Source organism: Periplaneta americana, chromosome 9 (genome assembly GCF_040183065.1).
Source record: "Periplaneta americana isolate PAMFEO1 chromosome 9, P.americana_PAMFEO1_priV1, whole genome shotgun sequence".
In the NCBI taxonomy this organism is placed as follows: domain Eukaryota; kingdom Metazoa; phylum Arthropoda; class Insecta; order Blattodea; family Blattidae; genus Periplaneta; species Periplaneta americana.
In genome coordinates this window covers 106,400,524-106,427,697 of record NC_091125.1, presented here as the reverse complement: position 1 = coordinate 106,427,697, position 27,174 = coordinate 106,400,524, and the positions used below count along the sequence as shown (strand labels likewise).

The 27,174-nt window shown below is 34.2% G+C and overlaps 1 protein-coding gene across 4 annotated transcripts in view; it reads left to right on the top strand.

The window, feature by feature from the left end:
- LOC138706364 (uncharacterized) overlaps positions 1-27,174 on the top strand; it is a 201,090-nt gene that overhangs the window by 157,959 nt on the left and 15,957 nt on the right. For 2 of the 4 annotated variants that reach the window (XM_069835552.1, XM_069835553.1), the window contains 5 exons: positions 20,017-20,204; positions 20,304-20,408; positions 22,038-22,157; positions 23,954-24,079; positions 26,722-26,926. In XM_069835552.1, coding sequence (XP_069691653.1) covers positions 20,191-20,204; positions 20,304-20,408; positions 22,038-22,157; positions 23,954-24,079; positions 26,722-26,926 — 570 coding nt within the window. In that variant the 5' untranslated portion in view covers positions 20,017-20,190. Of the gene's footprint in view, positions 1-15,036; positions 15,420-18,676; positions 18,765-20,016; positions 20,205-20,303; positions 20,409-22,037; positions 22,158-23,953; positions 24,080-26,721; positions 26,927-27,174 lie in introns of those variants that run through there. The other 2 variants (XM_069835554.1, XM_069835556.1) reach the window with 2 other exon arrangements.

Sequence of the window (27,174 nt, the reverse complement as noted above, 5' to 3'; positions counted from 1 at the left end):
GGATAGGGACCGATGGCGGGCTTATGTGAGGGCGGCAATGAACTTTCGGGTTCCTTAAAAGCCATTTGTAAGTAAGTAAGTAATTAATTATGTTCTAATCAGTAAATATTAAACATCCTTAATAAATTGACAGCTATATTAAATTTCAGTTTTAGCTTTTGAATATAATGTGATAATACATAAACGCAATTTATTTGCTGTGAAAAATGAAACCAGTTATTTCCATAGGCTAAGGTTATCAGTGGGATTGATGTTGCTTTGCGAGGTCTGGTTCAAATGTAGTTAGTCTAAATCGCAATAGTATAGGTCTGCCTCAACATTAAGCACTTTATTTATAGCTAAGTAGATTTCTTCTTCAAGAAGTCCAGAGCAGAAAATGTTCTCTCATACAAGTATGCTGAAGCAAATAGCTTAACTGTGCATAGTAACTTCTTTATATGTTAGGAATTAAAATGGATTGCGAGAAACTGATTAATAAATATTAATTTCATTATAACAAAAGCCATAAATACTGTTGTAATAATAGCCTACGTCAGTGGTTTTCAAAGTGTGGTCCACGGACCCCCGATGGTCCCCAAGCTCATTCTGGGGATCCGTGAATATATATATATATATATATATATATATATATATATATATATATATATATAATTTCTTCAGAAGGATTTTAATTTTTTTATGCGACAATAGTGTCAGAAGTGCATTGATATTTGTTAGTATTTACAAAGGTTCATTCCTGCCCTTACATAACCCCGCCATCGGTCCCTATCCTGAGCAAGATTAATCCAGTCCCTACCATCATATCCCATCTCCCTCAAATCCATTTTAATATTATCCTCCCAACTACGTCTCGGCCTCTCCAAATATATTTTTCCTCAGGTATCCAAACTAAAATTCTATACGCATTTCTTTCCTTTTTTAACTTAGTTATTTAACGATACTATATCAACTACGAGGTTATTTAGCGTCGAGATGATATTTGGCGAGATGAGGTCGAGAATTCTCCATAGACTACCTGACATTTGCCTTACGAATGAGGTTGAGGAAAACCTCGGGGAAAAACCTAACCAGGTAATCAGCCTAAGTGGGAATCGAACCCGCGCCCGAGCGCAACTTTGGATCGCCAGGCAACCGTCTTAGTCGACTGAGCTATGCCGGTGGCTATACGCATTTCTAGATTCGCCCATACGTGTTACATGCCCTGCTTATCTCAAACGTCTGGATTTAATGTTCCTAATTATGCCAGGTGAAGAATACAATGCGTATCAATATTTAAAGATTTTAATCGTAGTCCATTCTGTCCTTACTAGACCTACTAGTAATGAAATTCTTTGGTAATGTGGCCTGAATACTACAAGGCAATCAGTTACAACTTTGCAATACAGAAACATACACAAGCTCAGATGGTGGATCGTGGACTGTGTAGACTGTAGGCCTACTGCAATTTATAACACAATATTGTTAAACATTTATTTACTCTTTTTTTGAAAGACATAATTATTACATTTTGCGCCAAAAGGCAGTATTTTTGTACAGTTAACAGTAGTTATTTATTTCATATTGTGACGATTGTAGTAACAAAATTAAGAGCTGTGTGAAAAAGTTCGCATAATAACTCAAAATTCAAGCTTAACATATCAACAGGGTGGTCGCTATTTGACTCTAGAAGGAAATATGTTTGTGTGAACAACATAATACAATAGTGTGAATCGGCTCCCTGAGTCTGTACAGAATTTATTGCTAAATTTCATAATACTCTACTTCTGACGAAACAAGCAGTACATAAGTTTGTGAATAAATTTGAGAACTTGGGATTGATGTTAAAATGCCCTAGAAACATCAGTTTCAACAGAAGCTGGATTAGAGGACATCGGCATTATTCTCGAACGTTCGCCACAAGAATCGCTAAATAAATTAACTTAGACTGGCGTGTCATCTGTAAGAAACGCAACGTGTTTATTAAATCTTAAACCTCATCAGTAGAGGTAAGAAGTTCGTACCAAAACTGTTAAGTTATGTGAGCTTCGACTATATATCTACCAAATGAACTGTAGTGATCCATCTTTCAAAGTAACAAACCAGTAAAACAAACATGTACAGTAGTGGCAAAAAAAAAAAAAAAAAAAAAAACCGGACCGACCCTTGTAGCTGATTTCAGAGCCTTGTTCACTCCAAAGCAAGATAGACTGGTAACTAAGACTTTCGTGATCCGAATCCTGCCTGGGAAGAAAACTTGTTCTTCTTTATTCAAATTTATTCCCAATACTTTTCGATTGCTGGTAAAATTCATGTTCTGGGAATAATAAGTTAAGTAGTAAAATAAGTTAAGTAGTAAAATATCGCTGCAATCGAAAAGTATTGATAATAAATTTGAATAAGATACAAAAAAAAAAAGTTTCCTCCCCAGGCAGGATTCGAACCACGAAAGTCTTAGTTACCAGTCTATCGTGCTCTGGAGTGAACAAGGCTCTGAAATCAGCTACGAGGGTCGGTTCAGTTTTTTTTTTCGCCACTACTGTACAGTCGAGTGGTAACCAAACTTGGCTTTGTGTCAATGATCCATGGCCTTAGAATCAGAATCATTCTTAAAAAAAAACAATAATTGGCAATTACGTATATTCTTCGTAATTTTCAATATAACATAATTATTTATTCATACATATAAGAAAAATAAACAAAATACGTAATAATATGTATCTAGCCTTTTTACAATTACCTTAATAATAATAATAATAATAATAATAATAATAATAATAATAATAATAATAATAATAATTTAAATTTTCAGTTCGGTTTATCAAAAATATACTTTTCTGTATTCAGAAAAATAATGTTAAATTTCTACTCTGAAAATGTTTGTTCTACGTCACAAGACGTAACTGGAGCAAATCTGAAATATGATAGTATTCCTTACTGTATTACCAAGTGAACTTGTGAATATATTAGAGCATTTCGTATATGGCACATCACATTAAACCTATAATTTGTTTCTAGAACAATTTTCATTTTTTGCTTTAATGACTATTGGGACTTCTGCGGATTGGTGTATATTATATTTGAACAACAATTATTCTTCCATATCTTGCAGACAATTCTTTGAAGGGATATTGAATCATACCAGCATCATACATAGGTCAAGAAAGCAATATATATATATATATATATATATATATATATATATATACATACAAAGAAAAGTATTTCATTTATATTTCGTAGCACAGCGTCCCTGAAATAATATTCCTTGTTTACATTATGTAGGTATATACATTACATAATTTACACGTAATATGTATTTCCATTTGTTGATAGGCTTTTATGATTACCAATAAATTTTGAAGTTTTGCATTCAACTTCGTGTGATTGAAAGATTTAAATTCTGCCATTTTAAAAACCGCTCACTTAACTGCACAACTCCGCTACAAACGTTAGCACATAATGAAACTGCTTCTCTATTGTGTATATTGCTGTAATGTACAGGGACATCATTTTATTTTTACTTCAATTTTTATTGTACCTGAGATTTTGAATGTACTTCACTCCCACCCCTTCTACTAATGAAGTTCCTCCACACAGATCCAAGACCCGTAGCGTAAACAGCACTGAGTTAGCGAGTATAGTACGTTCCAGAAATATGTTCGTGTTTTCCAGTGACGAAAGAGCTTTCAATATTGAATCATATTTTCGCACAGGTACTATCCGTTTGCCTACGTCGCATCCAGATTTCCCCCACCTGCTTCTGTTGGCCCCTCTGTAAAAGCTGGGCTGTCTTAGCTCTTTTCTGAAAACATTAATTTCTGTTAGGAATTGGACGTTTACGTAATATTATACAACTGTTTAAACTAACAAATATAATAGGGCCTCGTTAAGTAATTAACTGTCACGTGATTTCCTCCCTTTCTATGATCTTGCGGCATAACCACTTGGACGGACAGTAGATAGCATGTCTGAGTAATTTTATCTGTGCGGGTCGGGCAGAAGTGAAGATTTACTTTACAGTACGTAAGGTACTCTTTTATAGAGTAGGTAAAGAATTTCAACATGAGTTATTAGTACGAAGGACGTAATTGGGATTAGGTATAAATCTATAGTGCGACAATATGCACATTAGAACTGAAGCCTGTATCGAAATGAACGGCCACCATTTTAAAAAATGTTTAAATATTCATATTAAGAGTATTTTTTAATTTAACTTCATTCTCTATATTGTACGCTAATGTGCTGCAGACAGTATAATATACACTGCATAATGAATATGTCCGAATGGATAGCTCAGTTCGTAGTAAAAACACTTATTGTTAATACTGTACTATATTTTGATTAAACAAAAACGTAATGAAAATTATCGAACTCAAAATCGCGATATTTCCTAGTTTACGTAAATGGATGAACTACTTTTCTTCCCTCCTATACCTAGCAGAGTGATTTGTTTGTGTTTTACGCCAGTATCATCGAACTACAGTTATGGAAGGGGGTAGCAAACTGTATTTCCGGTTCTCTAAAGGTATAGCCAGGTTAATATTAAAAATGTTAGTAAAAATAAAATGATGTCCCTGTAGTACGAAAGCCATCCATCCACAGTTGCGGATGTACTGTGAATTGTTTATGTGAACAGAGTATAGTATACACAGCAGACAGCTAGTGAGATGACCTATATGCGTGGCTGCACACAACCTGAAATTTGTTTTGATACGAACTTTCTACCTCTACTTATCACTAGTTCCCAGTGCATGCTCTAAAAGAAGGTAATATACTTTTGCGAGTGATTTATGACAATATTGATTTGTAGACTTCGTGAAGGTGACGTAATTGACCCCACATCGAATCGTAGTTTCATATAAACGGCCGTATTAACCACCACAATAACAGACTTCGGTATGCAAAACAACCTGTAACAGTACTACTGCATCAAATATCACAAATCTGATCATCAGAAAACTGGCGTTCGTTTGTGCCATTAGTATAGAAGAATAATAGCACTCATATTTTAAAGTCAATCCGTTAATGTGTCAGTCTAATACATATATAGGTATACACTTCAGAAAGTGAAAGATAACATTGTGTTAAAATTAACAAACATTTCAGTGCCAGAACTCGGAAGGGTGAAAGAGAACATATTTACGCGATATTCCACTTGTGTGAGGCAAGAGGATCGACATTTTCAGCATCTTTTACGAGGTATAGTTTAATTGCCTCCTCTGATTGAGGTTCTGGCTGATATGTACATCTATTATCAGACAGTACATCTCACTTGACGATATGTGCCAGAGGAATAACAATTGTTTGTATGCATCTGAAGTCTGACTAGTGTAATATGAAGCTAGTCGGCGATATGTAATTGAGGGGGAAAGGAACTGGCCACCCTACCCCATATCTCCTGGCCTAGTTGCCTCATAAGTGGTGCCTTCTTGGTATCACTTATGAGGTTCAGACCTGTCTTCGGGCAGTTGACTAAACAACAACAGCGTAATTGCGCTGTTACAGTACTAATTCTGACGGCCGCAACCGCAGTCCTTGCCGAGGACCCGCGAGCCGGTACATCGGTAAACTAAACCGATAACAACTCTGTAGTTATACTGCCCGACTGTCATTATCTACTTCATTGCTTATGCATTTGAAGCAAATGCAATACAAATATCGATTGAACAACTTCCTAAAAATGCCACTAGCTATATACAGCGCTATGGGATTCATGATCGAATTAGAGAGCATGAGATAGTTTGTGATGTCGTCTATATAAATAAAAGCAGCTTCGACCCGGTTCAGACGGTAGTACGAATACACGAAGAACCATACGCTTCTAGGTATGTGACTGATACTGTAAGAGATTGTAAGAGCAATTAATACTCTAGCACTTCTTTGACGGACTTCTTCCTGAGTGCTGTTACGAAATTCTCCAGGCAGAGTTTTTTTTAATCTCCGAGCTGCGAGAGCACTGGTTATGATCAAAGGTGTAGGTAAGATGAAACAGAAAAACACGAAATAGAATATATCAAAAATCCGGTATAGATTTTTGTATTTTGCAATAGGGATACACTCCCCTTCCTGAAATTCAAAACCGATTACTATCGGCAATGACAGCCCCAGCGCTAAAATCCATATCGTTATCGGTGTTCTCCATCTCGCTGACACAATACACTGCGCACTTGTTTTACTTAGTTTCGAAGTTATTGCACAATATCGTTGCACGCTTAGCGCTACAATCGATAGTTCAATGACCGATTGATTCAGAAAGCGAAAGATAACAAATATTTTACAACCGTTCTCGTCGAGAAGTATTAAATGATGGTAGTATTTTGAGAAGTAGTATAAAGGTGCATTGATAAAAATGTTTATAGCGTCTGCTATTGCTAGATTGAACACTATGATGTTTGGGGGTGTTCGACTTTCCTTATGTCTAGCAAATATGACAAGTAACGCCCCGTTCCATCTCACACCTACAATAAGAATTATTGCATATAATGAGGGGTTAACAAAATATTTGAATATTTTTTCAATGTCAGTTTCAATATTTGTACTGCATTTTTCATGGACTGTTTGATTTAAACTGTTGAAACAGTTACTTGTTTCTGTAATGAAATTAGGCCATCTATCCCAAGAGAAATTAGCATGCTTAAGAATATTATAATCTTTGATAAGTTCAGTTTCTATTTCTTTAAGTAACAGCGAAACTTTGCTGCAATTTGAAGTGTCCAGCGTTCCTTCCGTTAAATTATACGAAGTGAAAATATCATACAAAGTATTCCAGTAATTATAAAAGTTTTTAATAATATAGAGCATACACTCCATAGCCCTTAATTCCGCCGATCTCGAGTTAGTGAAAGTGCCGTCTATTAGTTTTCCATCGGGCAATTTGCTGTAAGAAACCGACAAAGTCTCGATTTCGCGAATCCATTCTCGCCTTCTTTCTATATAAGCTTCTGTAAGATTGAAAATGCACTCTGCTAACACTGCGTCACCAGAAATGAGGAAATAATTGTCTATGTAATCTAAGATTAACAATAGGGTTCTATTCAACTCGAAGTCTTGAAAACACATGACGGTAAATAAACTGTTGCGTTCAATAATCGAATCAAAATGTCCATTCTTTACACAATTCTCGCACTCGCTTTTGTTTTGAAATTCAAATTCATTTTGCATTTTATGACACGCATTTAATCTTTCTGACACGTGTTGTTCTTCTTTCGACACGTCATATTCACACACAAACCCAAAATAACTTTTGCTTTGTCCGTCTCTGTGATTCATAGTTGTGCAGTTCACAATATTGGTGCTCGACTTCTTCTGCGCCTCAAAATCTGGGTCCTGAGGTACAAGTCTGTGTTGTGAAACATTTCTTGCTTCAGCATTGTGGCCGTAAATTACATTTGGAGTTCTTCTCAATGGCAGTAGGGGAATATCCGCTGCCAATGCATAAACCTGTATGAAGAAAAATGAAATGTATTATATGCTGCATTAAATCAACATTCATGGAAAACAAATTGTAGGTCTACGGTACATCCATATACTTTCTAGGATATAACGTACGAGAATTTTTTGTACAATACTATTTATTTTTTACTGTTTTCTTACGGATTTCAAAGTAGTTTCGGTACTGAAAATAGTTATCGTTCTTATTTTCTGTCTTTACGATTAGTTTAAGAGAACTAACATACAGTAGTGGCAAAAAAAAAAACCGGATCTACCCTTGTAGCTGATTTCAGAGCCTTGTTCTCTCCAGAGCACGATAGACTGGTAACTAAAACTTTCGTGGTTCGAATCCTGCCTGGGAAGGAAACTTTTTTTTGTTCCTTATTCAAATGTATTCCCAATACTTTTCGATTGCAGCGCCATTTTACTACTTAATTAACTTATTATTCTCAGAACATGAATTTTACCAGCAATCGAAAAGTATTGAGAATAAATTTGAATTAAAAAAAAAAATTCCTTCCAAGGCAGAATTCAAACCACGAAAGTCTTAGACACCAGTCTATCGTGAACAAAGCTCTGAAATCAGCTACAAGGGTCGGTCCGATTTTTTTTTTGCCACTACTGTACATTCCCTCCTTTCTTCAAAGTAAACATAATCTGAACTCCACAATAATAATAATAATAATAATAATAATAATAATAATAATATTGTTATCATTATTATTATTATTATTATTATTATTATTATTGTGGAGTTCAGATTATGTCATTATTATTATTATTATTATTATTATTATTATTATTATTATTATTGTGGAGTTCAGATTATGTCTTATTATTATTATTATTATTATTATTATTATTATTATTATTATTATTATTATTATTATTATTATTATTATTATTATTAAAAACATACACTCACTTCATCGAGTATAGTAAAATTCTTAATGAAAAGAATGATAGTCATGCATTCTCACAATATTATGTTATACATGCTTCATAAGAATTGAAGGTTTTTTTTTATAAACAACATAGTCCAAAAACATAAATTTTCAAGAGAAACAAAAAAACTATCTGGCATGGGTGTTGTTGACACTTTAAATATGAAATTCATCATACCTTTTCTTAAGGTGTTGTAGAAACTTGGGGAAACTAAAGTACATTTATAACTTAAATTGCCTTATACAAATACATGTACAAATACAGGTAACTGTGGACAGTGGTTATTTTAAGAAAAAATACTCTGTTGTGGCTGAAGTATGCCTCTCCTTTAATCCTCTTTTTCTTTATTATATCCTGTTTCTTCTCCTTTCGTTGCTCACGTTTCTTCCATGGGGTTACTTCTGCATCTAAAGATGACTCCATAACTAATACAACAATATTCACGTACCAAAGTATTTTTCTCTGAGGTGGCTTTCGCTGCATACATAAGCATTACTGCCAATCTACTACACTTTAAAATTGTATGGATAAATGTTTCAAGATGATATGAATGGGATATTTGTAAATGCTACCATCGTTCTGGCTGGACAATGACTGTTTTCACACACAAAAAAAAAATCTTTGGACTATGGTTGTTTTTTTTTTACAACTGAAAATTTCCACTCCTATTAGGCCTACTGTTTCCCCCCCCCCCACCAACAACTAATTCAGTAAACTGCTGTTACAATACACTCACCATATGCTTAATATCTCAAATTTTCATTTTTTGGACTATTTTTTTAACCCTTCAATTGAATTCTCTTTCTTCATGTTACCAATTTTATTTAAATACGTAAATCAAATCATTTACTATCTTCTAAATAAGAAAATAAACTCTAGTTTCGTGGATTGTATATAAAAAAAAGGAATTTTTATAATGAAAAAAGTGAGATGTTTGTCTTTATTTCTGAATTACATGGTTTAAGTGAATGTATAAATTATTAATGCTTTTGTACAAATTCACATTAAATAGCTATTCGTATATTTAAATCATTTATACACGTATTTTCGTAAAAATATCTACATCGAATTATTACAGCATTTCAGTACTTCCTCTTTATACTTCGTTTAAATGGAGACAGTACCTAATTATATTCCTATTCTATTCATCTACGTACCGGTACCTATAAAGAACGGAACACATGCAAAACCGATCATGAATAATTACAATTTAAATTTGTGATATAGAAATAATGTAGAACAAAGCCAATCAAATTACTAGGACTTTGGGAGAATGAGAAATAAACTAAATTCATGTCCTTTAAAAGATGATGCAAAAAAGTAACTCTCCGGATCTACAGCTGACATTACTTCCAAAAACATCAGGTTGAAAGTCCTTGAAATATCGGTAAGTAAAGCGTAGTTAAAACGTTTAGTTCCAAAAATGTGAATTGCGTAGGTAAAAGAACATCTCCCGAAAATAACTTGAAACTTGCATTTGTGGAGCTGGACCTATAGAATACACACAATCATTCTGTCTTGAGTCATTTATATTATGCTGGATTTCTTTTGGCATAAATAACTTTTATTGAAAATCTCTCACAAGTGTTTAACGAGAGCATAATACATATTCCATAATAGACATTGATCTAGGCCTAGTTAAATTGTGACTTGGAATTTAAACCGATCTGTATCTACTAGTATGACGACTTGGTTAGCAATGAGTAGAGAGGTTACCCCAGAACAGAGAGGAACGTTTGCACTTTTTTTTGCGTCTTAAAGTTTGCATTGGCACCTACTTTAGTAACTTTTCCTTAACAGGATATAAACATCTGAAAATTTAAAAGTTGTGGAAGGTTATCTATGAAGAAGTCTGTCGCAGTCTGGAATCTTCTGTAGACAAATTGATAAATCATAAAGGGAAATACCTGTGGTGATGAAAATAATGATATAGTAATACTTCTGATTAATTTAAACATTTGAATTCTAACATTAGATGCGTTTATGTCACAAATTCCGCATATTCCATTAAGATAAACGAGATGATTATAATTAATCTGTTCGTATTTAACCAGCTTTAGACAGAGAACTATTAATCCTAGGAATACCATATTCGATGTAAGAAAGTTTCAGACTTCATAAATCTTGTTACACAATGCAAAGCAGTTAACACCACATGATGCACAACAATGTTGAGAATTACTAATTGGAAATGGTTGGCTCATCAAAATGATGAATAAAGACATTGTGTCGGCTTCGCCCTACAATCTTTGCAAGGGTAAAAGTTGATGTCCCTAGCCTTGACTAGTTTGTGGAATGATGAACCCTACTTTTCACTTATTGATCGAGTGAACAGTTAAAAATTCCGTATTTGAAGACCTGTACATGAAGTTTATCTGCATAGGGAACGAGTCGCTGTTGTGGCTTTTCGAGTAGTTTCTTCTTTGGCCCTCTTTTCTTTGAAGAGAAGGAGACCAAGCGCCAAGACTTGTTAACTGTGACAGGCGAACGTTATTGCGAACTGCTACACAGTGTGATCCGAGCTGTATAGGAAAGACATACTTTGAACACAACAGTTGTTTAATGCCCTTTAAAAGAGTTCTCTGTTTATCATTATTTTCTCTTCTGCATGCCTTCCATCCACAAGTTTCACGTTGTCCCGATAAAAAGTTTTCCGTCTGGAGCTGGTTGAGTAGGCATAGTTTTATTATAATCACCAAAAATATGACAAGGGAAACATAATTCAAGGTTTTACATTTAACTCGTGAAGTTTCTTGTAGGAGTATACAAGTATTTCGATATACCACTGCATTACCGATTACCAAAAAAATATTAATATTATCTGTGAATATCCAATAAAAGTAACATTTAAAACTCTTAAAATTGCATCTTTACATTATTTACTGTCTTACACAACGATGTGTTCATAAATGAAAATATTGTGTACAAATTTATGAAAAATATGAAGTATATGATTTCAGTTTTTCCCAGTGCGATTTACAATTTATGTTTAACTTCAACAGTCTGTGTCACACTTATAATAAAATTATGAACAAATTAAGTATTGATTGAGTAGCGCAATTGGGTACTTACCAGAATATACAGAGAAGTCGCAGAAAACACTACTGACATTTTTTTTCGTTTCTCCTTCATGTGGATGACACTAGTTGAATACCTTCGTCAACCATATCATATTCACAGAGTAGGAGAAGTGCGTGATTTCTCATTGTCACCTGGCAAAGGGTGTACAATTTGGTAAAATCTTATTTATTCAGTAATTACACCGTAGGGTTGAATCATACAATTACCAAAACAAATATTAATAAATAAAATTACAGATTGCATTATTGTGCGTGTAGCGATTATCATTGGATTTTTGAGGTTCGAGGAATCGACCTGGCCGAAGGTAATGGATTTCTAATTGCGATCCACATCTAAGTAACACTCCCTTCGTAAAGAAAGTAAAGTTGGGCTTCCTGTGTCGTGGATTTATGCCACTTAAAACAATGCTATCCCCGAATGAGAAAATGTTATGCAAAATTCAGTCACTCCTGACCCGCAATAAAAATATAACTCTATTATTCATCATTCTCTCCTCGTATTCTATTAACCGAATTGTTATGCGATTTATGGCACTTTTAATCTAGCTGTTTAACCTGGTGTTGTATATCTGTCAGAAAAGAGAAGTGTCGAGTTTTGATAGCTATCTAGTATAAAGCATATCAGTTATGAGTGGCCAACATAACTAGCCTAGGGTTCTCATTCATTACTACCAAAAAGGGTTATAGTTAGAATCTCATTATAAACTCCCCCCTTTTTTAATACAATGCCACTTACACCGATTTTCTTAAACAGAAGGATTATTTTATAAATTATTACAATATACGTATATATTTTTTTAATGTGGACCAAATTAATCTTACTTCATGGGATTGTATAAAACTCATTTTGTATGCAATAATAGAACACGGAATGTTATGTTTTACTTGTGTGTGTAATAAATTAATGATAATTTCTCTGTCTCCTTTCGATAATACTGTGGCACCCCTCTGGATTGTTCTGGTCGCGTTAGGGAGATGCGCGCGCGTCTGACGAGAAGGAAGCGGAAACACGAACCCCTGACGCTGGCCGCGATACGGAGCAAGGGGGCGCGGAGCGGAGAAAGTAAGGAAGCATCTCGAAGCAGATTTCTCTCGGAGATTCTGAAAGGCACGCGAATCGATGACTCCAGAACATGTGGTTTAATAAATAACACCGTGAGTGTCGTCAGTCAGTAGTGAGTCTTCGGAAGTCAGTCTACAAGTGACTCTTCGAGCGAGCAAGGAAGCCAGCCTTCGAGACCGGGGTTCGACATGCAATGAACTTGAATGAGTCGATAACTGTGACAGTGCCCACCAGGCGAGTGCGACGTAGTTCGGAAGACCTGAGTTCGAAGTGCAGTGAACTTGAAGAGTGAGCTAGAAGAACTAGCCAAGGCAAGCGAACTGTGAACTGAGAACTGACAGTTTTGTTCTGCACATAGTGCTTTGTGAACATTAATTGAAATTAGGAGTACATTGTTGTTTTTTTCAATAATACACGTGTATTGTCATTGTCGCTGTGTGGAGTGCAATAACGACTACTGTGTTGCTGTGTTGAGTGGAATACCCATTGTTGTAGGATGAATTATTAGAAATAAAAGTCACATTGTTATCGGGTGCGTGGTAGTTAAAGTGGAAGTAAAAGTTACAATACATTGATCAAGAAAATAGGCTATAAACGAAAAAACGAGGGTTGCACTGAAAGTCATTGTTGTAAATCTTAATTTTTATTCTTTGGACAAACCAGACACATCATCTTAATCTACAGACTTTTCTGTCACTTTTCAATATAGTCTCCATTTCTTTGCACACATTTTTTTCCACCATTCTGTAAGTTTGAAAATTCCCTTGCGGTAGAAATCCAAAGACACTGACGCACTGCATTTCAGATGTCCTCCAGCATTTCGTAGCGTTGGCCTCGCAGCTGTTCCTTTACAGAACGGAAATTTGGTAGTTGAAGGATGTCAAGTCGGGACTGTAGGGAGGAGAGTTTCCCACCCAAATGTCCTGATTTTCTCCATGGTGATACGGGCAATGTGAGGCCGCGCGTTATCGTGTTGCAGGGCGATCTTTTCAGGACGTTTCTTGCGCAATGCATAACGGAGTTTCAAAAGTGTCTGGATATAGCGAACAGCATTTACGGTCTGTCCAGGTTCAAAAAATTCAACCAGAGCATCCCAGAACTCAACTCTTTCCTCGTTGCATTCCATGGAGGCAGTTCGAGGGCGACCGCTACGTGCTGGCGCCCAAGCACACATCTCCGTATACGCTGTGAATTTTTGCAGCATATTTTTTCTCTTTAACAAGGAATTCAATGATACTAAGCTGTCGAAACGAAAACATCGTTGTATATAAATAACAAATGGAAATCGCTAAACCCGGTTTCGACTGAATCGCTATTCCGTAAGCTTATATACATATTTTTCAGTTCAAATGAAGATTTTCTATAGCCTACGATAGACACACCTTAATTTATAATCAATATTTTCTTTACCGAGGTCTAAGATGTTTTTTTTTTTATTTTTAAGACTGTTCTTTGTTAAGAAACGTACACAAATTAAATAAATTGTTTCAACAGCTACTTCATAATATTATGAAACAATTAAGAATTAAATATAGTAATTATAAATGATTACGGGGCTTTCGGGTTTGAACCGGGAACCTTTCGATCTATAGTCGAATGCTCTACCACTGAACTATACCACTGCCTATGTGGTGAAGTTTCACTATTAAAATGCGGGGAGTTGTCTCTATTTAAGCACGGACGAACGGCTGTCTAAAAAATAGTGTACGATATACGTGTTAAAATTATTTTGTTTTGTTCGCAGGATTGCTTCACTCAGCCTGCGGCCTAGTTTCGCAAACATCACTGCTCACAAAATGCTATTTTTAATCCTTGTTACAAGTAACTACTGTATTTTTTAACAAAATAACAATGTAGGCCTACTACGATTATAGTTCGTTAGCACATATATTTAGAACGTCTATAACTATAGACCGATTATTTAGTCCTGACAGCTCGGCGACGCGAAAGAGGGGAAGTAATAGAAGTAGTGGAGAGAGTTCCAGAGTAGAGATAAAGGTGAACGATCGGTAAAGGAATGTAGTACAGCTTAACTGTACTAGAAACATGCCGCTCTACCGCACGCATGACATCCGATCGCTCCGAAGGCAAGCGAGTGACTAACCCAAACACACCTTGGCGTAACTAAATGGACTCGCCTGACCCAGGCGCACATTGCCGGCGACTGTCAGAACTATAGTCTCGTCGCTCTAATTTCCGGCAGCCAATCACGTTACAGGTCAGCTACATTTAAACGTGTGCATCTTGTGATTCGCTGATGACGACATTATACATTTCTTAAGGCTCGATAAATACTTAATATAATCGCCCGCCATTTTGGCTCTTTCGTTGGCGTTCACAGAAAGCACACGAGAACGTTATTTGCCGCTCAATTATTTGCTCAATTACAGTGCGTTTGATTTATTATCATAGGAGCTACGACATGATTATGTTTAACGGTATGGCAAATAGATTTCTCGTCTGATAGCTCGGCAACGAAAGAACAAAAATGGCGAACGATACTACCTACCTAGACTTTATAGAGCCTTCACTTCCTAAGACGTAAGCAAAGAGGAGAAGTCACGCCGGAAATAACAGCGTCGCGACTATAAATAATCGTACTGTACTGTTGATAGAAAACACATCGTTTCAATGACCTCGTGTGAGAAATCCTGATCACAAGAAAGGTCAGTGGTATTGATAAAATGCCGCTGATCAGTAATTATTTTCATCGTTTAGAGCTTATCAGATGAATGGGTACATAAAGGTCAAGAGAATATTACGTATAATCTCCACAGCTGTTTTCTTCCTTGTAGTGTATTTGTAGTTATTAAACTTATAGATAGTAAGCAAGGAGTTTGGGTTCAGTTTATTTGTGAGATGCAAAATGCTTGCTATTTTAAGTGATGGGTTATGTTGTGAATCACCACTTTATTTGAAAGGTATGTTGTTATAAATTACGTTGACTTGAAGTCTAGTTGCGTTGTATTAACGTAGTTAACATTATGACGAAGAACAACAAAAACTAGGATGGCGAAGAAAGTGAAAGTGAGGAGAAAATGAAGCATGGGAAGATAATAAAGTGAAAAAGAATAGGAATAGGGTGAGAAAGAAGGAGAATATGAGGAGCAAAAGGAAAAGAATGAAAAAGAATGGGATATAGAAAAGGGGAACACGTAAAGAAGGAAGAAGAAAGTGAAGATGAGGCTGCAGAAGGAAAGAAAGGAGAAGGGAATGGAAAAGAGGAACATGGTGGAGATTGGTAGGAAAAAGAAAAAATGCTTTATCACTAATTATGCATGTATAGAGAAAAACTAGCACATAAGCCTCTTTCATATTACCTGTTTTTTTAACCTTAAATACTGTAAAACTTCCATTGCTTAATTTCAAGAAATCTTGTTTTCTTGCACTTCGTTGCAAATTTCGACTATCTCTATGAGATAAGCTGATAAGTCATACATATTTAAAATAAATATCGATTGGTCTCGGCATCTGTTGTGTAAAAACTCAAAGGTATAAAAACTCAAAGATAGACAGTATAATTCTGAGAAAGGAACCTCATTCACAAGCTCAGTTTAAACATTTAATTTTGAAATACACCAGAATAGACATATGCAGCACAAAATATTACGTTTAATTTTCATCACAGTTCTTATTTTAATTAGACTATTACATGAAACGGTATGAAAGGACGTCTTTCAACCCAATCAACTGCTTATCGCACAATTTTATCGCTTCCCTAGCATTTATTTAATTTTATCGCTTCCCTAGCATTTGTTTGTTTTTATCACTACCCTAGCATTTGTTTCTTTGTTTGCCAACATTTCAAACTGCAAATTCTTTACGGTACTATAAAACATGCTTTGCGATCGTAATTTATTTCCCGCATAGATAGTCGACTGAAAAGGCGGCTCTGTTCAAACATTTAGGTGAAGGTAACGTTAGTGAAATAGAATTTTAGTAAGTCAATTTATATTTTATTGTATCAGAGTACTTTATTTTTTCTAATCTTTATATACTTTCTTCTAATCGTGTAATAGTCAATTAAATCCCACTCGAGTTTTGATTTTCTCTGGATAAATAAAAACCTCTAGTGAGATTACTGTTGATAAATATATTGGAGAGTACATGGAAAATTTATAGCTTAAATTTTGTATTACGAAAATAAGAATTGGCTATGCCTAAATTGTCGCGCAGCATACTAGTAGTCACCCCTGGACGAATATGAATCGCTTGTCACTACATCAGTGAAGGTTACTTGAACAGAATTCCAGCTCATGACACCAATGTACTAACAGCTTATGTTTCATGTTTAAGTGATAAAATGTGTCATTGTAATAACTTACTTCATATGCGTGTTTATTGCAGAACTTCCCACCTTGGATAATTTTAGATGCGCAGGGAACATGCTTTTGAGGAAAAACACGTCGATCTAGTTTTCTTGGGGAAGTTCAAAACCACTTCTGATTGAATTTTTTGTTCTACTCTTTCTTCCCCTCACTTTTGAATTTAAAATTGCACCCAGACACAACATTTTTTAAGTATACGTCTACAATAATAATAATAATAATAATAATAATAATAATAATAATAATAATAATAATAATAATATGCTGTCCTACAGTTGGTTGAGATAAACTAACATGCACACGTATCCACCATACACTACACTTCAAGATACGCCTTATTTCTAGAAACAACGTTCTGCTAAATACTCTCCAATACTAATCACACTTCGACACGACCGCATTCACACCACTTCTTACTCCAACGCCATCTTATATATATATATATATATATATATATATATATATATATATATACAGTGTTGTGAAGATACTGTACTATTACTGGGTGTACCAGAAAATAAGTCTGTTGTTTGCCTGATGTAATTGGAGTTTCTGTTGTGGAATCTTAGCCCGCTCACACTAGACGGCCAGGTCGCAGCGGCCAAGGTAGAGTGCGATTTTCGTTGCGACCAGTCGTGCAGCTACTTTTTTCTGATTTGCGAAATGAACGTTGAAGTAGCAGCTTTTTGTTTCTGTATACTTTATTAATTTTATTTCTGTATAATTATTTATAATATTGCACAATAATTTCGCAATTTGCACAAATATAATTTTTCATTTGTGCATTTTTGCGACAATTGTTAGTTTTCTCGCGTAAACCCTGGGTGCAACCTAAAATTCAAAAGAGGTTAGGGGTGAAAAGGTTAAATAGACAATTCCATCAGTAGTGGTTTTGAGCTTCCCTCTCGAAAACTAAATCGACATGTTTTTCCTCAAAATTAATTTAATAATTGAGGAGCTCAACCTCTCTTGTCCACCCGATAACGAAAATGAGCTTGCTGTGTCCATGCATTCTTCAATTATACCTAACTCTACATACGACTGTTATGATTTCGCTTCAGAACGAAAATCTTCCGTTAAAAATGACTTGGAATTGGAATCAAACTGACTCTTGTCCGCAGCAAAATTGCGATAAAAACATTAGTTCCAGCTTTGGAATCAATGAGTCTCATGCTTCCATTTAATTAATGCACCCAACATCTTTGGTTTCATAATGTCACTTGCCTAGCTGGTAAGAAATTTTTTGTATGATAAAAACTTTTTTCGTGATTTCCAACAAAGTTATGGAAATGGACCAGGATCGTATTGAAAATAAGCTCCTCAGTTCTCAGTGGAATTGATAGTTCTTGTAACGTGTAACCGATCGATGAAAGGCACTGCGTGCGTAGAAATAATGCACGGTAAAGTAGTTCGTACAATGATATCATTGTAATACGGGAAATCTTTTTGTGCAATTTTCAATTAATCTCACTAAATTTGTTTTAAAGATTGGAGTCGGAAAAGTGGGTAGTATTTAGAAAAATAAGTTTTGTGTGTGTTTAAAGTTACAGTATAATTGAATATTGCGTTCTCTACGAGTGATATAATGGTACAGGATTAATGAAATACTATAGTTACAAGCAACTGAGCATGTGCAGGAAAGTCATCCCTCGTCCCAAATTCTACTTCCGTTATAAATCAAAATAAATACCGATATAAGGGGGAAATGAATTAATTACCGGTATATAAGATATTTGTGCAGGTGATAGAAGTATTTATTGAGGATCTTTGTGGAAATAGGCTTATTTCATGTTTGTTCTTATGTTGATTGTAAATAAACTCGAAGATCAACACGATTCATAAAGTGGAAAAGTAGCTACGTACCGGTTGTTCCGAAAGCATGGCTCTGAGCTTAACAATATTACGCAATACGTTGTGTGTAATATGCGTTACGGAACGGTATGGTTTAAATAATTTTTTTTTTCATATCGTAACAAATACTGTGTGCAAGAATATATTCTTATGTATTGTATTTTATGTCATCATAAACTCGTATCAGCAGTATTATTTTCAAATGTTAGGTTGGATTCCTAACAAATTACGTTCTGGAAAGTATTCAATAACATTGTATATAAGAATATAAACCATATAGACCACATATTATCATTTAATAAATTATAAGTTCGAAGTTAAATATTACTAATCATTGATAACCTTTACCAATAGGCTCCTCGTTCTTTTATGTTAATATTGTAATTATTTTACACAGTAGTCGGGTAAGTGCCAGGCACATGGCCATTCAATTTTTTTTTCTGATTGATAAAATGAAGGGAATGATAAAGTTCATCTTAATCTATTCATTACACAGATGATGAATGTTCAACACATCACCGCCACTTCGTAGCAACGTAATATTGCATTTTTGCTCCATGGAAAATGCTCTTTTATTACAAAAATAATCACCTCTGCCATTTAACGCCGTTTTTTATTTTTGGTACAGGGAAAATAGGCCTACTTTAATATTTTTGTAAAAGACGAGTATTGGAGGCCCGAGTATTTTCCCTGGACCGAAAATACGATATGGCATTTTTACGAAGTGGCGGTGATGTACTGAACATTTAATCCTAATTTTCATAGTTTACTGCAATGAAACATAGAACTCTTGTTCGTAGTGGCCAGCAGAATAAGAACTCTAAAAATTAATATGGTAGCCTATCATAAGATTCCATGCAGTATATCATTCTCAGTTGACTAAATTTTTAAATTCAGATTTGATAAGATTACAATATTTGTTTTTCATAGTTACAAAATATTACTCGAGTAAATACTTATAAGTTAATAATTTATTAATATCTTTAGCAGATGAAAGAAATGGTCTAGTTATGGTAGTATAAGAAATGCGAAACAAGTTTTAGAACATTAAATAAGTATGCCTTAGGATGTCTGATAGTCAGAAATGTTTGTTTACTACTTATTGTTCGTATCTTTATGACTCAAGATTTGAGAGCTTGATGATAATGATATTTGTGAGAGCAGTTTTGCTGATGTTAAGACTTTTGCAAGCACTTCATACCGTGCCTTTGATAGCTTATTTCTAGTTTTTGTAGGAATTGTTGTTATTGAAAAGTGCATTAATTAAATACAAATTTAATAGGCCTAACCTAAACATATTTTAGGCCTGTAATAATGTTTTAATATTTAATTTTTTCAGAGGAGCTGCACTGATGATCCTATGATAATTTCGTGTTAATGAAACCAGTGAGTGGATATTGAAACAATTACCGTACTGTATCTGTGAAGAAGAAGAAGAAGAAGAAGAAGAAGAAGAAGAAGAAGAAGAAGAAGAAGAAGAAGAAGAAGAAGAAGAAGAAGTGAATGCACAGCCATGAGTGGGGGAAAGTATGTTGGATGATTTGCATATGTCAAATTCACTTGATTACAACTAGAATAGGCCCTAAATTCTTTTAGATCTTTATACATTTCTTTCTTTTCAATCAGCAGGATTGCATTCCATGTTAAGTTTATTGGAATACCAAATAAAAGTGACGTAATGACTAAAACAATTCATCATCAACTTTTTTATGTGATGAAGGGTATGAGAAGGTAGGGTTTTCAACTGAAATTTATTGTGTAGTTGTAAAAGTCCACTTGCATGAATGTGAAATGGAGCATGGGTTTCACTTTCACACATTCAGTTTTTGTTATTGTGAAAATGCATCTAATAAATAGCACCTTAAAAATACAGTGATATTATTATTTTCATGAGTCAGCTTTTCCTGCTGTCTGTTATCAGGTGTGAACGTGTTGCCACTGCAAGGTCAGATTATGGTCATTCGAATATCTTGCCTGTTCAGCAGTAGGCCTATTCAATCAATTTTACACAGAGTGAATAAGCATACGTCTTTGTGCGACAATAAATTATGTTTCTTTACAGTATGGAGAATTCAGTAATTTATAGGCAAAGATTGAGTCATATAAAATACAGCCCTCAATACACAGCAAAGGGTAAGGTAGAAGGGGAGGATACCCAAACTACTTAACGTTGAATGAGCAAGTGATGGCTAAGAGGAGGGAGATCATCTTTGTCTGAAGGCTTATGAAAAATTTAACAGAGTCGAAAACATTACTTGAAAATAAGCAAAATGTAAAGTACCAGGTTTTAACAGAGCAGAAAGTAGATGAGATAGTTGGACAATTACAACACACACCAACAAAATCACTTGAAAGTCTTGTCCAGAAGACCAGCTCATGTCTAAATCATCAACAAAAATACCACAAAATTGCTTAAATTAAAACCATATGAAATTATAAAACAACCCCTTAGTAAACCAGCTTATTCCTATAGATAAAAAGAAGTAAATTAAATTTTTGTTGCTGGATTTTGCGATCAGTTGAAGATTAATGAATGTGTGCATACCGAAGGAGATCATTTTCAACATCTGCTGTAAAAGACGAGATTTCTTAAGTAGAAACCTTTGATATACTTGGATAATTTTATTTGCTCTTACAACCAGCCTTGCTAAACACCATTTGGCGGAAAATGACCAGTCAGCATCTAGCATGAAAACTGGCACATGAACAGATAATCTCACTGTAATAGAATACTTCAGATATCATTGTTGTCAGTTTATCACCTATGCTTGTTTGTGTTAATGCAATGAAATTGATTGAATTTTAGTTATTTTAAACTGATTTCATATTTATTCACTTTTCTTTGTGGGCTTTCAGAAAAATTAAATGTTCAAGAAGAAAACTGCAGAGTAATTGATACGCTATTTCAGTACCTATCCCATTCTTTTAAAATTTTACGGCTCCTTTCTTTTAGTATTAATATTTGTAGAGAATATATATGAGGTCACAGCTTCAAATTCCTGTCAAGTTTTTGCAAAAGTTTTCCCAATATATTGCTTTTTAATTTGAGAAAACTTACAAATAACAATAAAAATTTTGAGCCATTGGATTTTTCACTATGTCCTTGTAGTTGCTGTAGGGAAGGAGAGCAGTCTCCTTCATGATATATATTTTCTCTACTGAAAGTCATTTCAGTATTATTGTCTTATCTTACATTAACGCTACCTAACTTTACTTATAGACATTTCGTTCTGGTCTTCTGAGAATTTTTCTTGTTTAGCACTTGCAATAAAAATATTATCAATATTCTGTTACTTTCTATGATGAAATTTATAAATATTCATTACTTTAAAAATTACTTTTTCTTTCTTGTTTCTGTAGAATACATGCAAGACGCAATGCCATTAGGATGTCAATTGATGAAAATGAACATTGCAATAATGTGACTGAAACAACTGCACGTAATTCTCCTCTTACATCTGCAAGAAGAAGTTTGCAAGAGTAAGACACTTCTATTATTTCAGATTAGTGTGAATGGAAAAATATTGATTCTGTTGACTGAGCATTATGAGAAAGAGACATTATTGAAAATAGGTGCAATAAGAATCTGTTTTCTTACAAGTAATTTTTTTAATTTGTTTATTTTACGATGTTTTATTACCCGCGATGCTTATCTAGCATCTGAGTGAAATGAAAGTAATAATGCCGGCAAAATGAGTCCAGGATCCAGTGCTGAAAATTACCTAGCATTTGTGGTTGAGGAAAAACTTGGGGGGAGGGAGGGAACCTCTACCAGGTAACTTGTTCCAACCAGTATTTAAACTCAGGTCCACTCATTTCACGGTCAGACATGCTACCTGTTGCTCCACAGCGGTGAACTGAAAGTTATTTTTTGTCAGGAAAGAAACCTGTTGAACTTACAGGAACATACAATTTATTTTTTTATCAGTGCAGGAGAATTCAAATTGTATGTTGTGCAATAGTGTTTCAACTTTCGGCTATTTGTAAACAAAGTCTGTGTATTTTTCAGGTTAGTTTTCAAGCATCTGTTGTACGTGCTGTAAAATCAAGCTAAAATTTTCTGATAGATGGTCATTGTTATAGCAGTGACTATCTGTATGACATGCTAAAAGAGTAAGATACTCCATGATTCATCTAGTACTATCCAATATTATACCATTCTTTGACGTGAAATTTCAAAATGAAATATGTTTTGTAATGAGGAAATATTAGCAGCTACAGTAAAACATCAGTGCATGGTAATGAAGAGGATGGGCTGAACAGTTAATTGAAAAAAATGGATAATCCGTATCATAAAAGTTTTTGGTAAATTTAGTGAATAATACTTAACTTTCGTAATTTCCACCATGGTCGTGTATTTAATATGCTGGGTAATGGAACAGAAGTTCACTAATTTAAGTCTGGTTGCCAACGACGGCTTTTAAGGGACGAGGAAATCCTTGTAATGGCTATCTGTGGAAGTACGTAAATAGTGGAGGTCTCGTGTTGTAGATTTACATACTTTATACACTCCAATCTCGTATTCTGATGCGAGATAAGTCACAGTTTCTCTTTCCCCGAACCACTAAATTATTTACACTTTTTTTGGATACTTAAGCACAACAAGATTTCTTTTGACACCCATAGAAGAATTTTATATAGAAGTTATACAGTATGACAATTCGAACAGTAGACCATACTGTGTAAGGGAAAAGACTTGTAATAACACTCTCTAGAAAAAAATAACATGCTAATACAATGTATAGTACGTCATATATTTCTGGAAAAAAAAAAAAAAAAAAAAAAGAGCGAGAGAAAGACGGACGGATAGTTAATCGAGGTTCTACTGCATTCAATTATATATCTTTTGTTGATTCTGTTTAAATGTTGGACATATAACAATGATTATAAGAATGAAACAAACTTAAAAAGGAAATTATAATTACACAATTTTTGTGAGATTAAACTATTTCGTCCACACCTGTGGAGTAACAGCGCAACTGGCCGCGAAACTAGGTGGCCCGGGTTCGATTCCCGGTCGGGGTAAGTTCCTTGGTTGAGATTTTTTCTGGGGTTTTCCCTCAATACAATATGAGCAAATGCCGGGTAACTTTCGGTGTTGGACCCTGGACTCATTTCACCGGCATTATCACCTTCATCTCATTCAGACGCTAAATAACCTTAGATGTTGATAAAGCATCGTAAAATAACCTACTAAAAAAATTAAACTATTTCACTCATTCCTATATTTTGATTTAATTACAAATACTATTTTTAAGTATTGATTTGTTTTCCAGAATTCATACAATAGAAATACATGGTGCTGATACCTCAGATTATGGGAAAAGGAGAAATTCTTCTGTTGTTGACCGTTCACTTTCAGATGGATCACTTGTATTGCCATCGCGGAAAAGATCTTTTGAGTAAGTTGAGAAAAATTTAATATAGAGTAGTATAGGCTAATATTTTTAATTATCGTACAGCATGTCTTCCTGAATTTACTTCTTTAATTCGTTTTATAAATTTGTACATGCCTGTATATTGAATGCATTTTTTTCGAAAATTTTGTACTGATATGAATTACATGATAATCTGTTCAGTTCTGTAATAGAAGAATTAATTATGAAGATTGCTAACTACAAAATAGTTTACATATAGTGCTTTTGTATTTTAATATTGAAATAAGCCGTACAATCATGACAAATCTTTGCATTAGTCAACAAATAATGTTTTTCTTTTTTTTTTTTTTCTCCTTTATTAGACATGAAAAGATGTGATTAAGAGATTATCTGACCTCCTGAATTCTAAAATCTCAACAGTTCTGCTTGCCAGATTATGCTGCTAAAAAGTCATTATAAAGTTTTTCGGTACTGGTTCGATGTTGGACAAAAAAAACAAACTAGAAAACAGCTGTTTTGACAAAAGATAAACTGGACAAAATTGGATTATCATTAGAAAGAAGTTCAAGGAAATCTCTCAGTTTTCTAGAAGCACAATGTGCAGTTTCATGTGGATCTACACATCAACGAAATTACTGAAATTGCGACCATATAAGATTTGAGTGGTTCAAACACTAACCAATCCCTGTAGCAATGCTAGAATGCAGTCTGTACATAATGGAATTATGAACCCAGACCTGATTCCTGTATATAGAAACTAATTTCTCTCAGAAAAGTGTTTTTCACCAGCAATACTAACTGCATTGTCTTGTTTGTCAGTTTATTCCACATAATAAAGACAATCTCAAAGAAATTAATATTGTGAATCCTGAAGTGAATTCCTATCGTGTGTTTTTCATTTCAAATAAAGATTCATTAATTTTTTTTACTAAAAATTGTATTTTAAATGGATCACTCCCAAAATCAGATATTGAATATGATCAAAACTCTTCTACTAGTTTGTGTACTATACCAGTAATATAAATAATTTTACACAGACAGACGGACAGACTGCATGTCCAAAATCTTTTGCTGAAAAGTAATATATCTTCGAAAATATTGAAGCCGATTTTTACGGCATAACAAAACTTTCTTTATATTTGGTTTACATAATGCAAAAAAAAGAATACTATTTTAAAATTTTTATTGACTACATCCCAACTCTGGCTACAAGCAACAGGCATCTATAATGAACACCATTCAAAATACCCCTCATTTCTCGTGAAAAACAAAAGCTGAATAGACTACAGTGGACTTTATGTTGTCAGCAAACATCTGGATACATTAAGAAGATTGATTGATTAAATTTTTATTTACAAATTCATCATTGATATTTTATGTAATGGCTTCCACTTTAAATTTTAGAGAGATGAAACTTGCATTAACATGTTTAGGAACTACTTTTTTGAAAATAAATTATTAAAATTTGTGATTCTCTTTTACACAATGTGGATGACGTGAATATGTTAGGAGAAAATCTACAAACTATTAGGGAAAACACGGGAGTTTTACTTGAAGCAAGTAAAGAGATAGGTTTGGAATTATATGCCGAAAAGACAAAGTATATGATGTGATATTTATTATATTATGGTTCACAGAAAAAGTACATACATATAATCATTTAAAACCTTACATTACACACTTTATAATTTACACATAGATATACCATTTTTTTAATCCAATTTCTACAATTTAAATATTTAAAAAGTATATGATTATGTCTCGTGACCAGAACATAGTACTAAATGGAAATATAAAAATTGGAAATTTATCCTTTAAAAAGGTGGAAAAGTTCAAATATCTTGGAGCAACAGGAACAATTAATATAAATGACACTCTAGAGGAAATTAAACGCAGAATAAATATGGGAAATGCGTGTTATTGTTCGGTTGAGAAGCTTTTGTCATCCAGTCTGCTCTCAAAAAACCTGAAAGTTAGAATTTAAAAAAAGTTGTATTACTGCTTGTTCTGTATGGTTGTGAAACTTGGACTTCCAGTTTGAGAGAGGAACAGAGATTAAGGGCTTCCGAGAATAAGGTGCTTAGGAAAATATTTTGGGCTAAGAGGGATGAAGTTACAGGAGAATAGGGAAAGTGCACAATGCAGAACTGCATGCATTGTATTCTTCACCTGACATAATTAGGAACATTAAATCCATACGTTTGAGATACGCAGAACATATGAGCGAATCCAGAAATGCATATAGAGTGTTAGTTGAGAGGCCAGAGGGAATAAGACCTTTGGGAAGGCCGAGACGTACATGGGAGGATAATATTAAAATGGATTTGAGGGAGGTGGGATATGATGGTAGAGACTGAATTAATCTTGCTCAGGATAGGAACCAGTGGCTGGCTTTTATGTGAGGGCTGCAATGAACCTCCAGGTTTCTTAAAAGCCATTTGTAAGTGAGTAAGTAAGTATAATCCTCTTTTACACATATTTTTCTTTCTGAAAACCAGACTGATTGTCAATCTGTGCTTTGAATAAAGGGAATACAATTAAAAATTTGTATATAAGGAATTAATAAGATGCGTGCGCACTTCATTGTTATTTATATTTTAGTAATTTTTGAGCATGCCTCCATTTTTATTTATTTGTTATAGTTTTATCATATATTTCTTCATTAGCTTCACGAAGAATGACCAGCCACTGAAGGTGATAGTGGATGTTGATGCTGGAGTAGATGATGCAATGGCTTTAATATTGCTTCTTGCTGCAGATGGTATAAAACTCATCCAGATTATGGGCATAACTTGCACTCATGGCAATACAAGTGTAAATAATGTTTGCACGAATGTTTTGCGCTTACTGGGAACGGCTGGTAGATTTGACGTAAGTTATAGTTAATAAAGCTGTGATATAATCTTTTTAAATGATAAGTATTCTTCATTCTTTACTTTCACACTGTCTTGTTTTATAATTTCCTGCATGTTCTACTTTTATGAATAATTTGTTTGTAGTTATAGGAAATATTTAATGTGAATTATAAAACATTTTCATAGCTTCTGTCATTTAACTATATAAACAGAGTTATCGGTACATATCTGCTATAGAACATTTCTTTGAAATTCTCTAGCCAT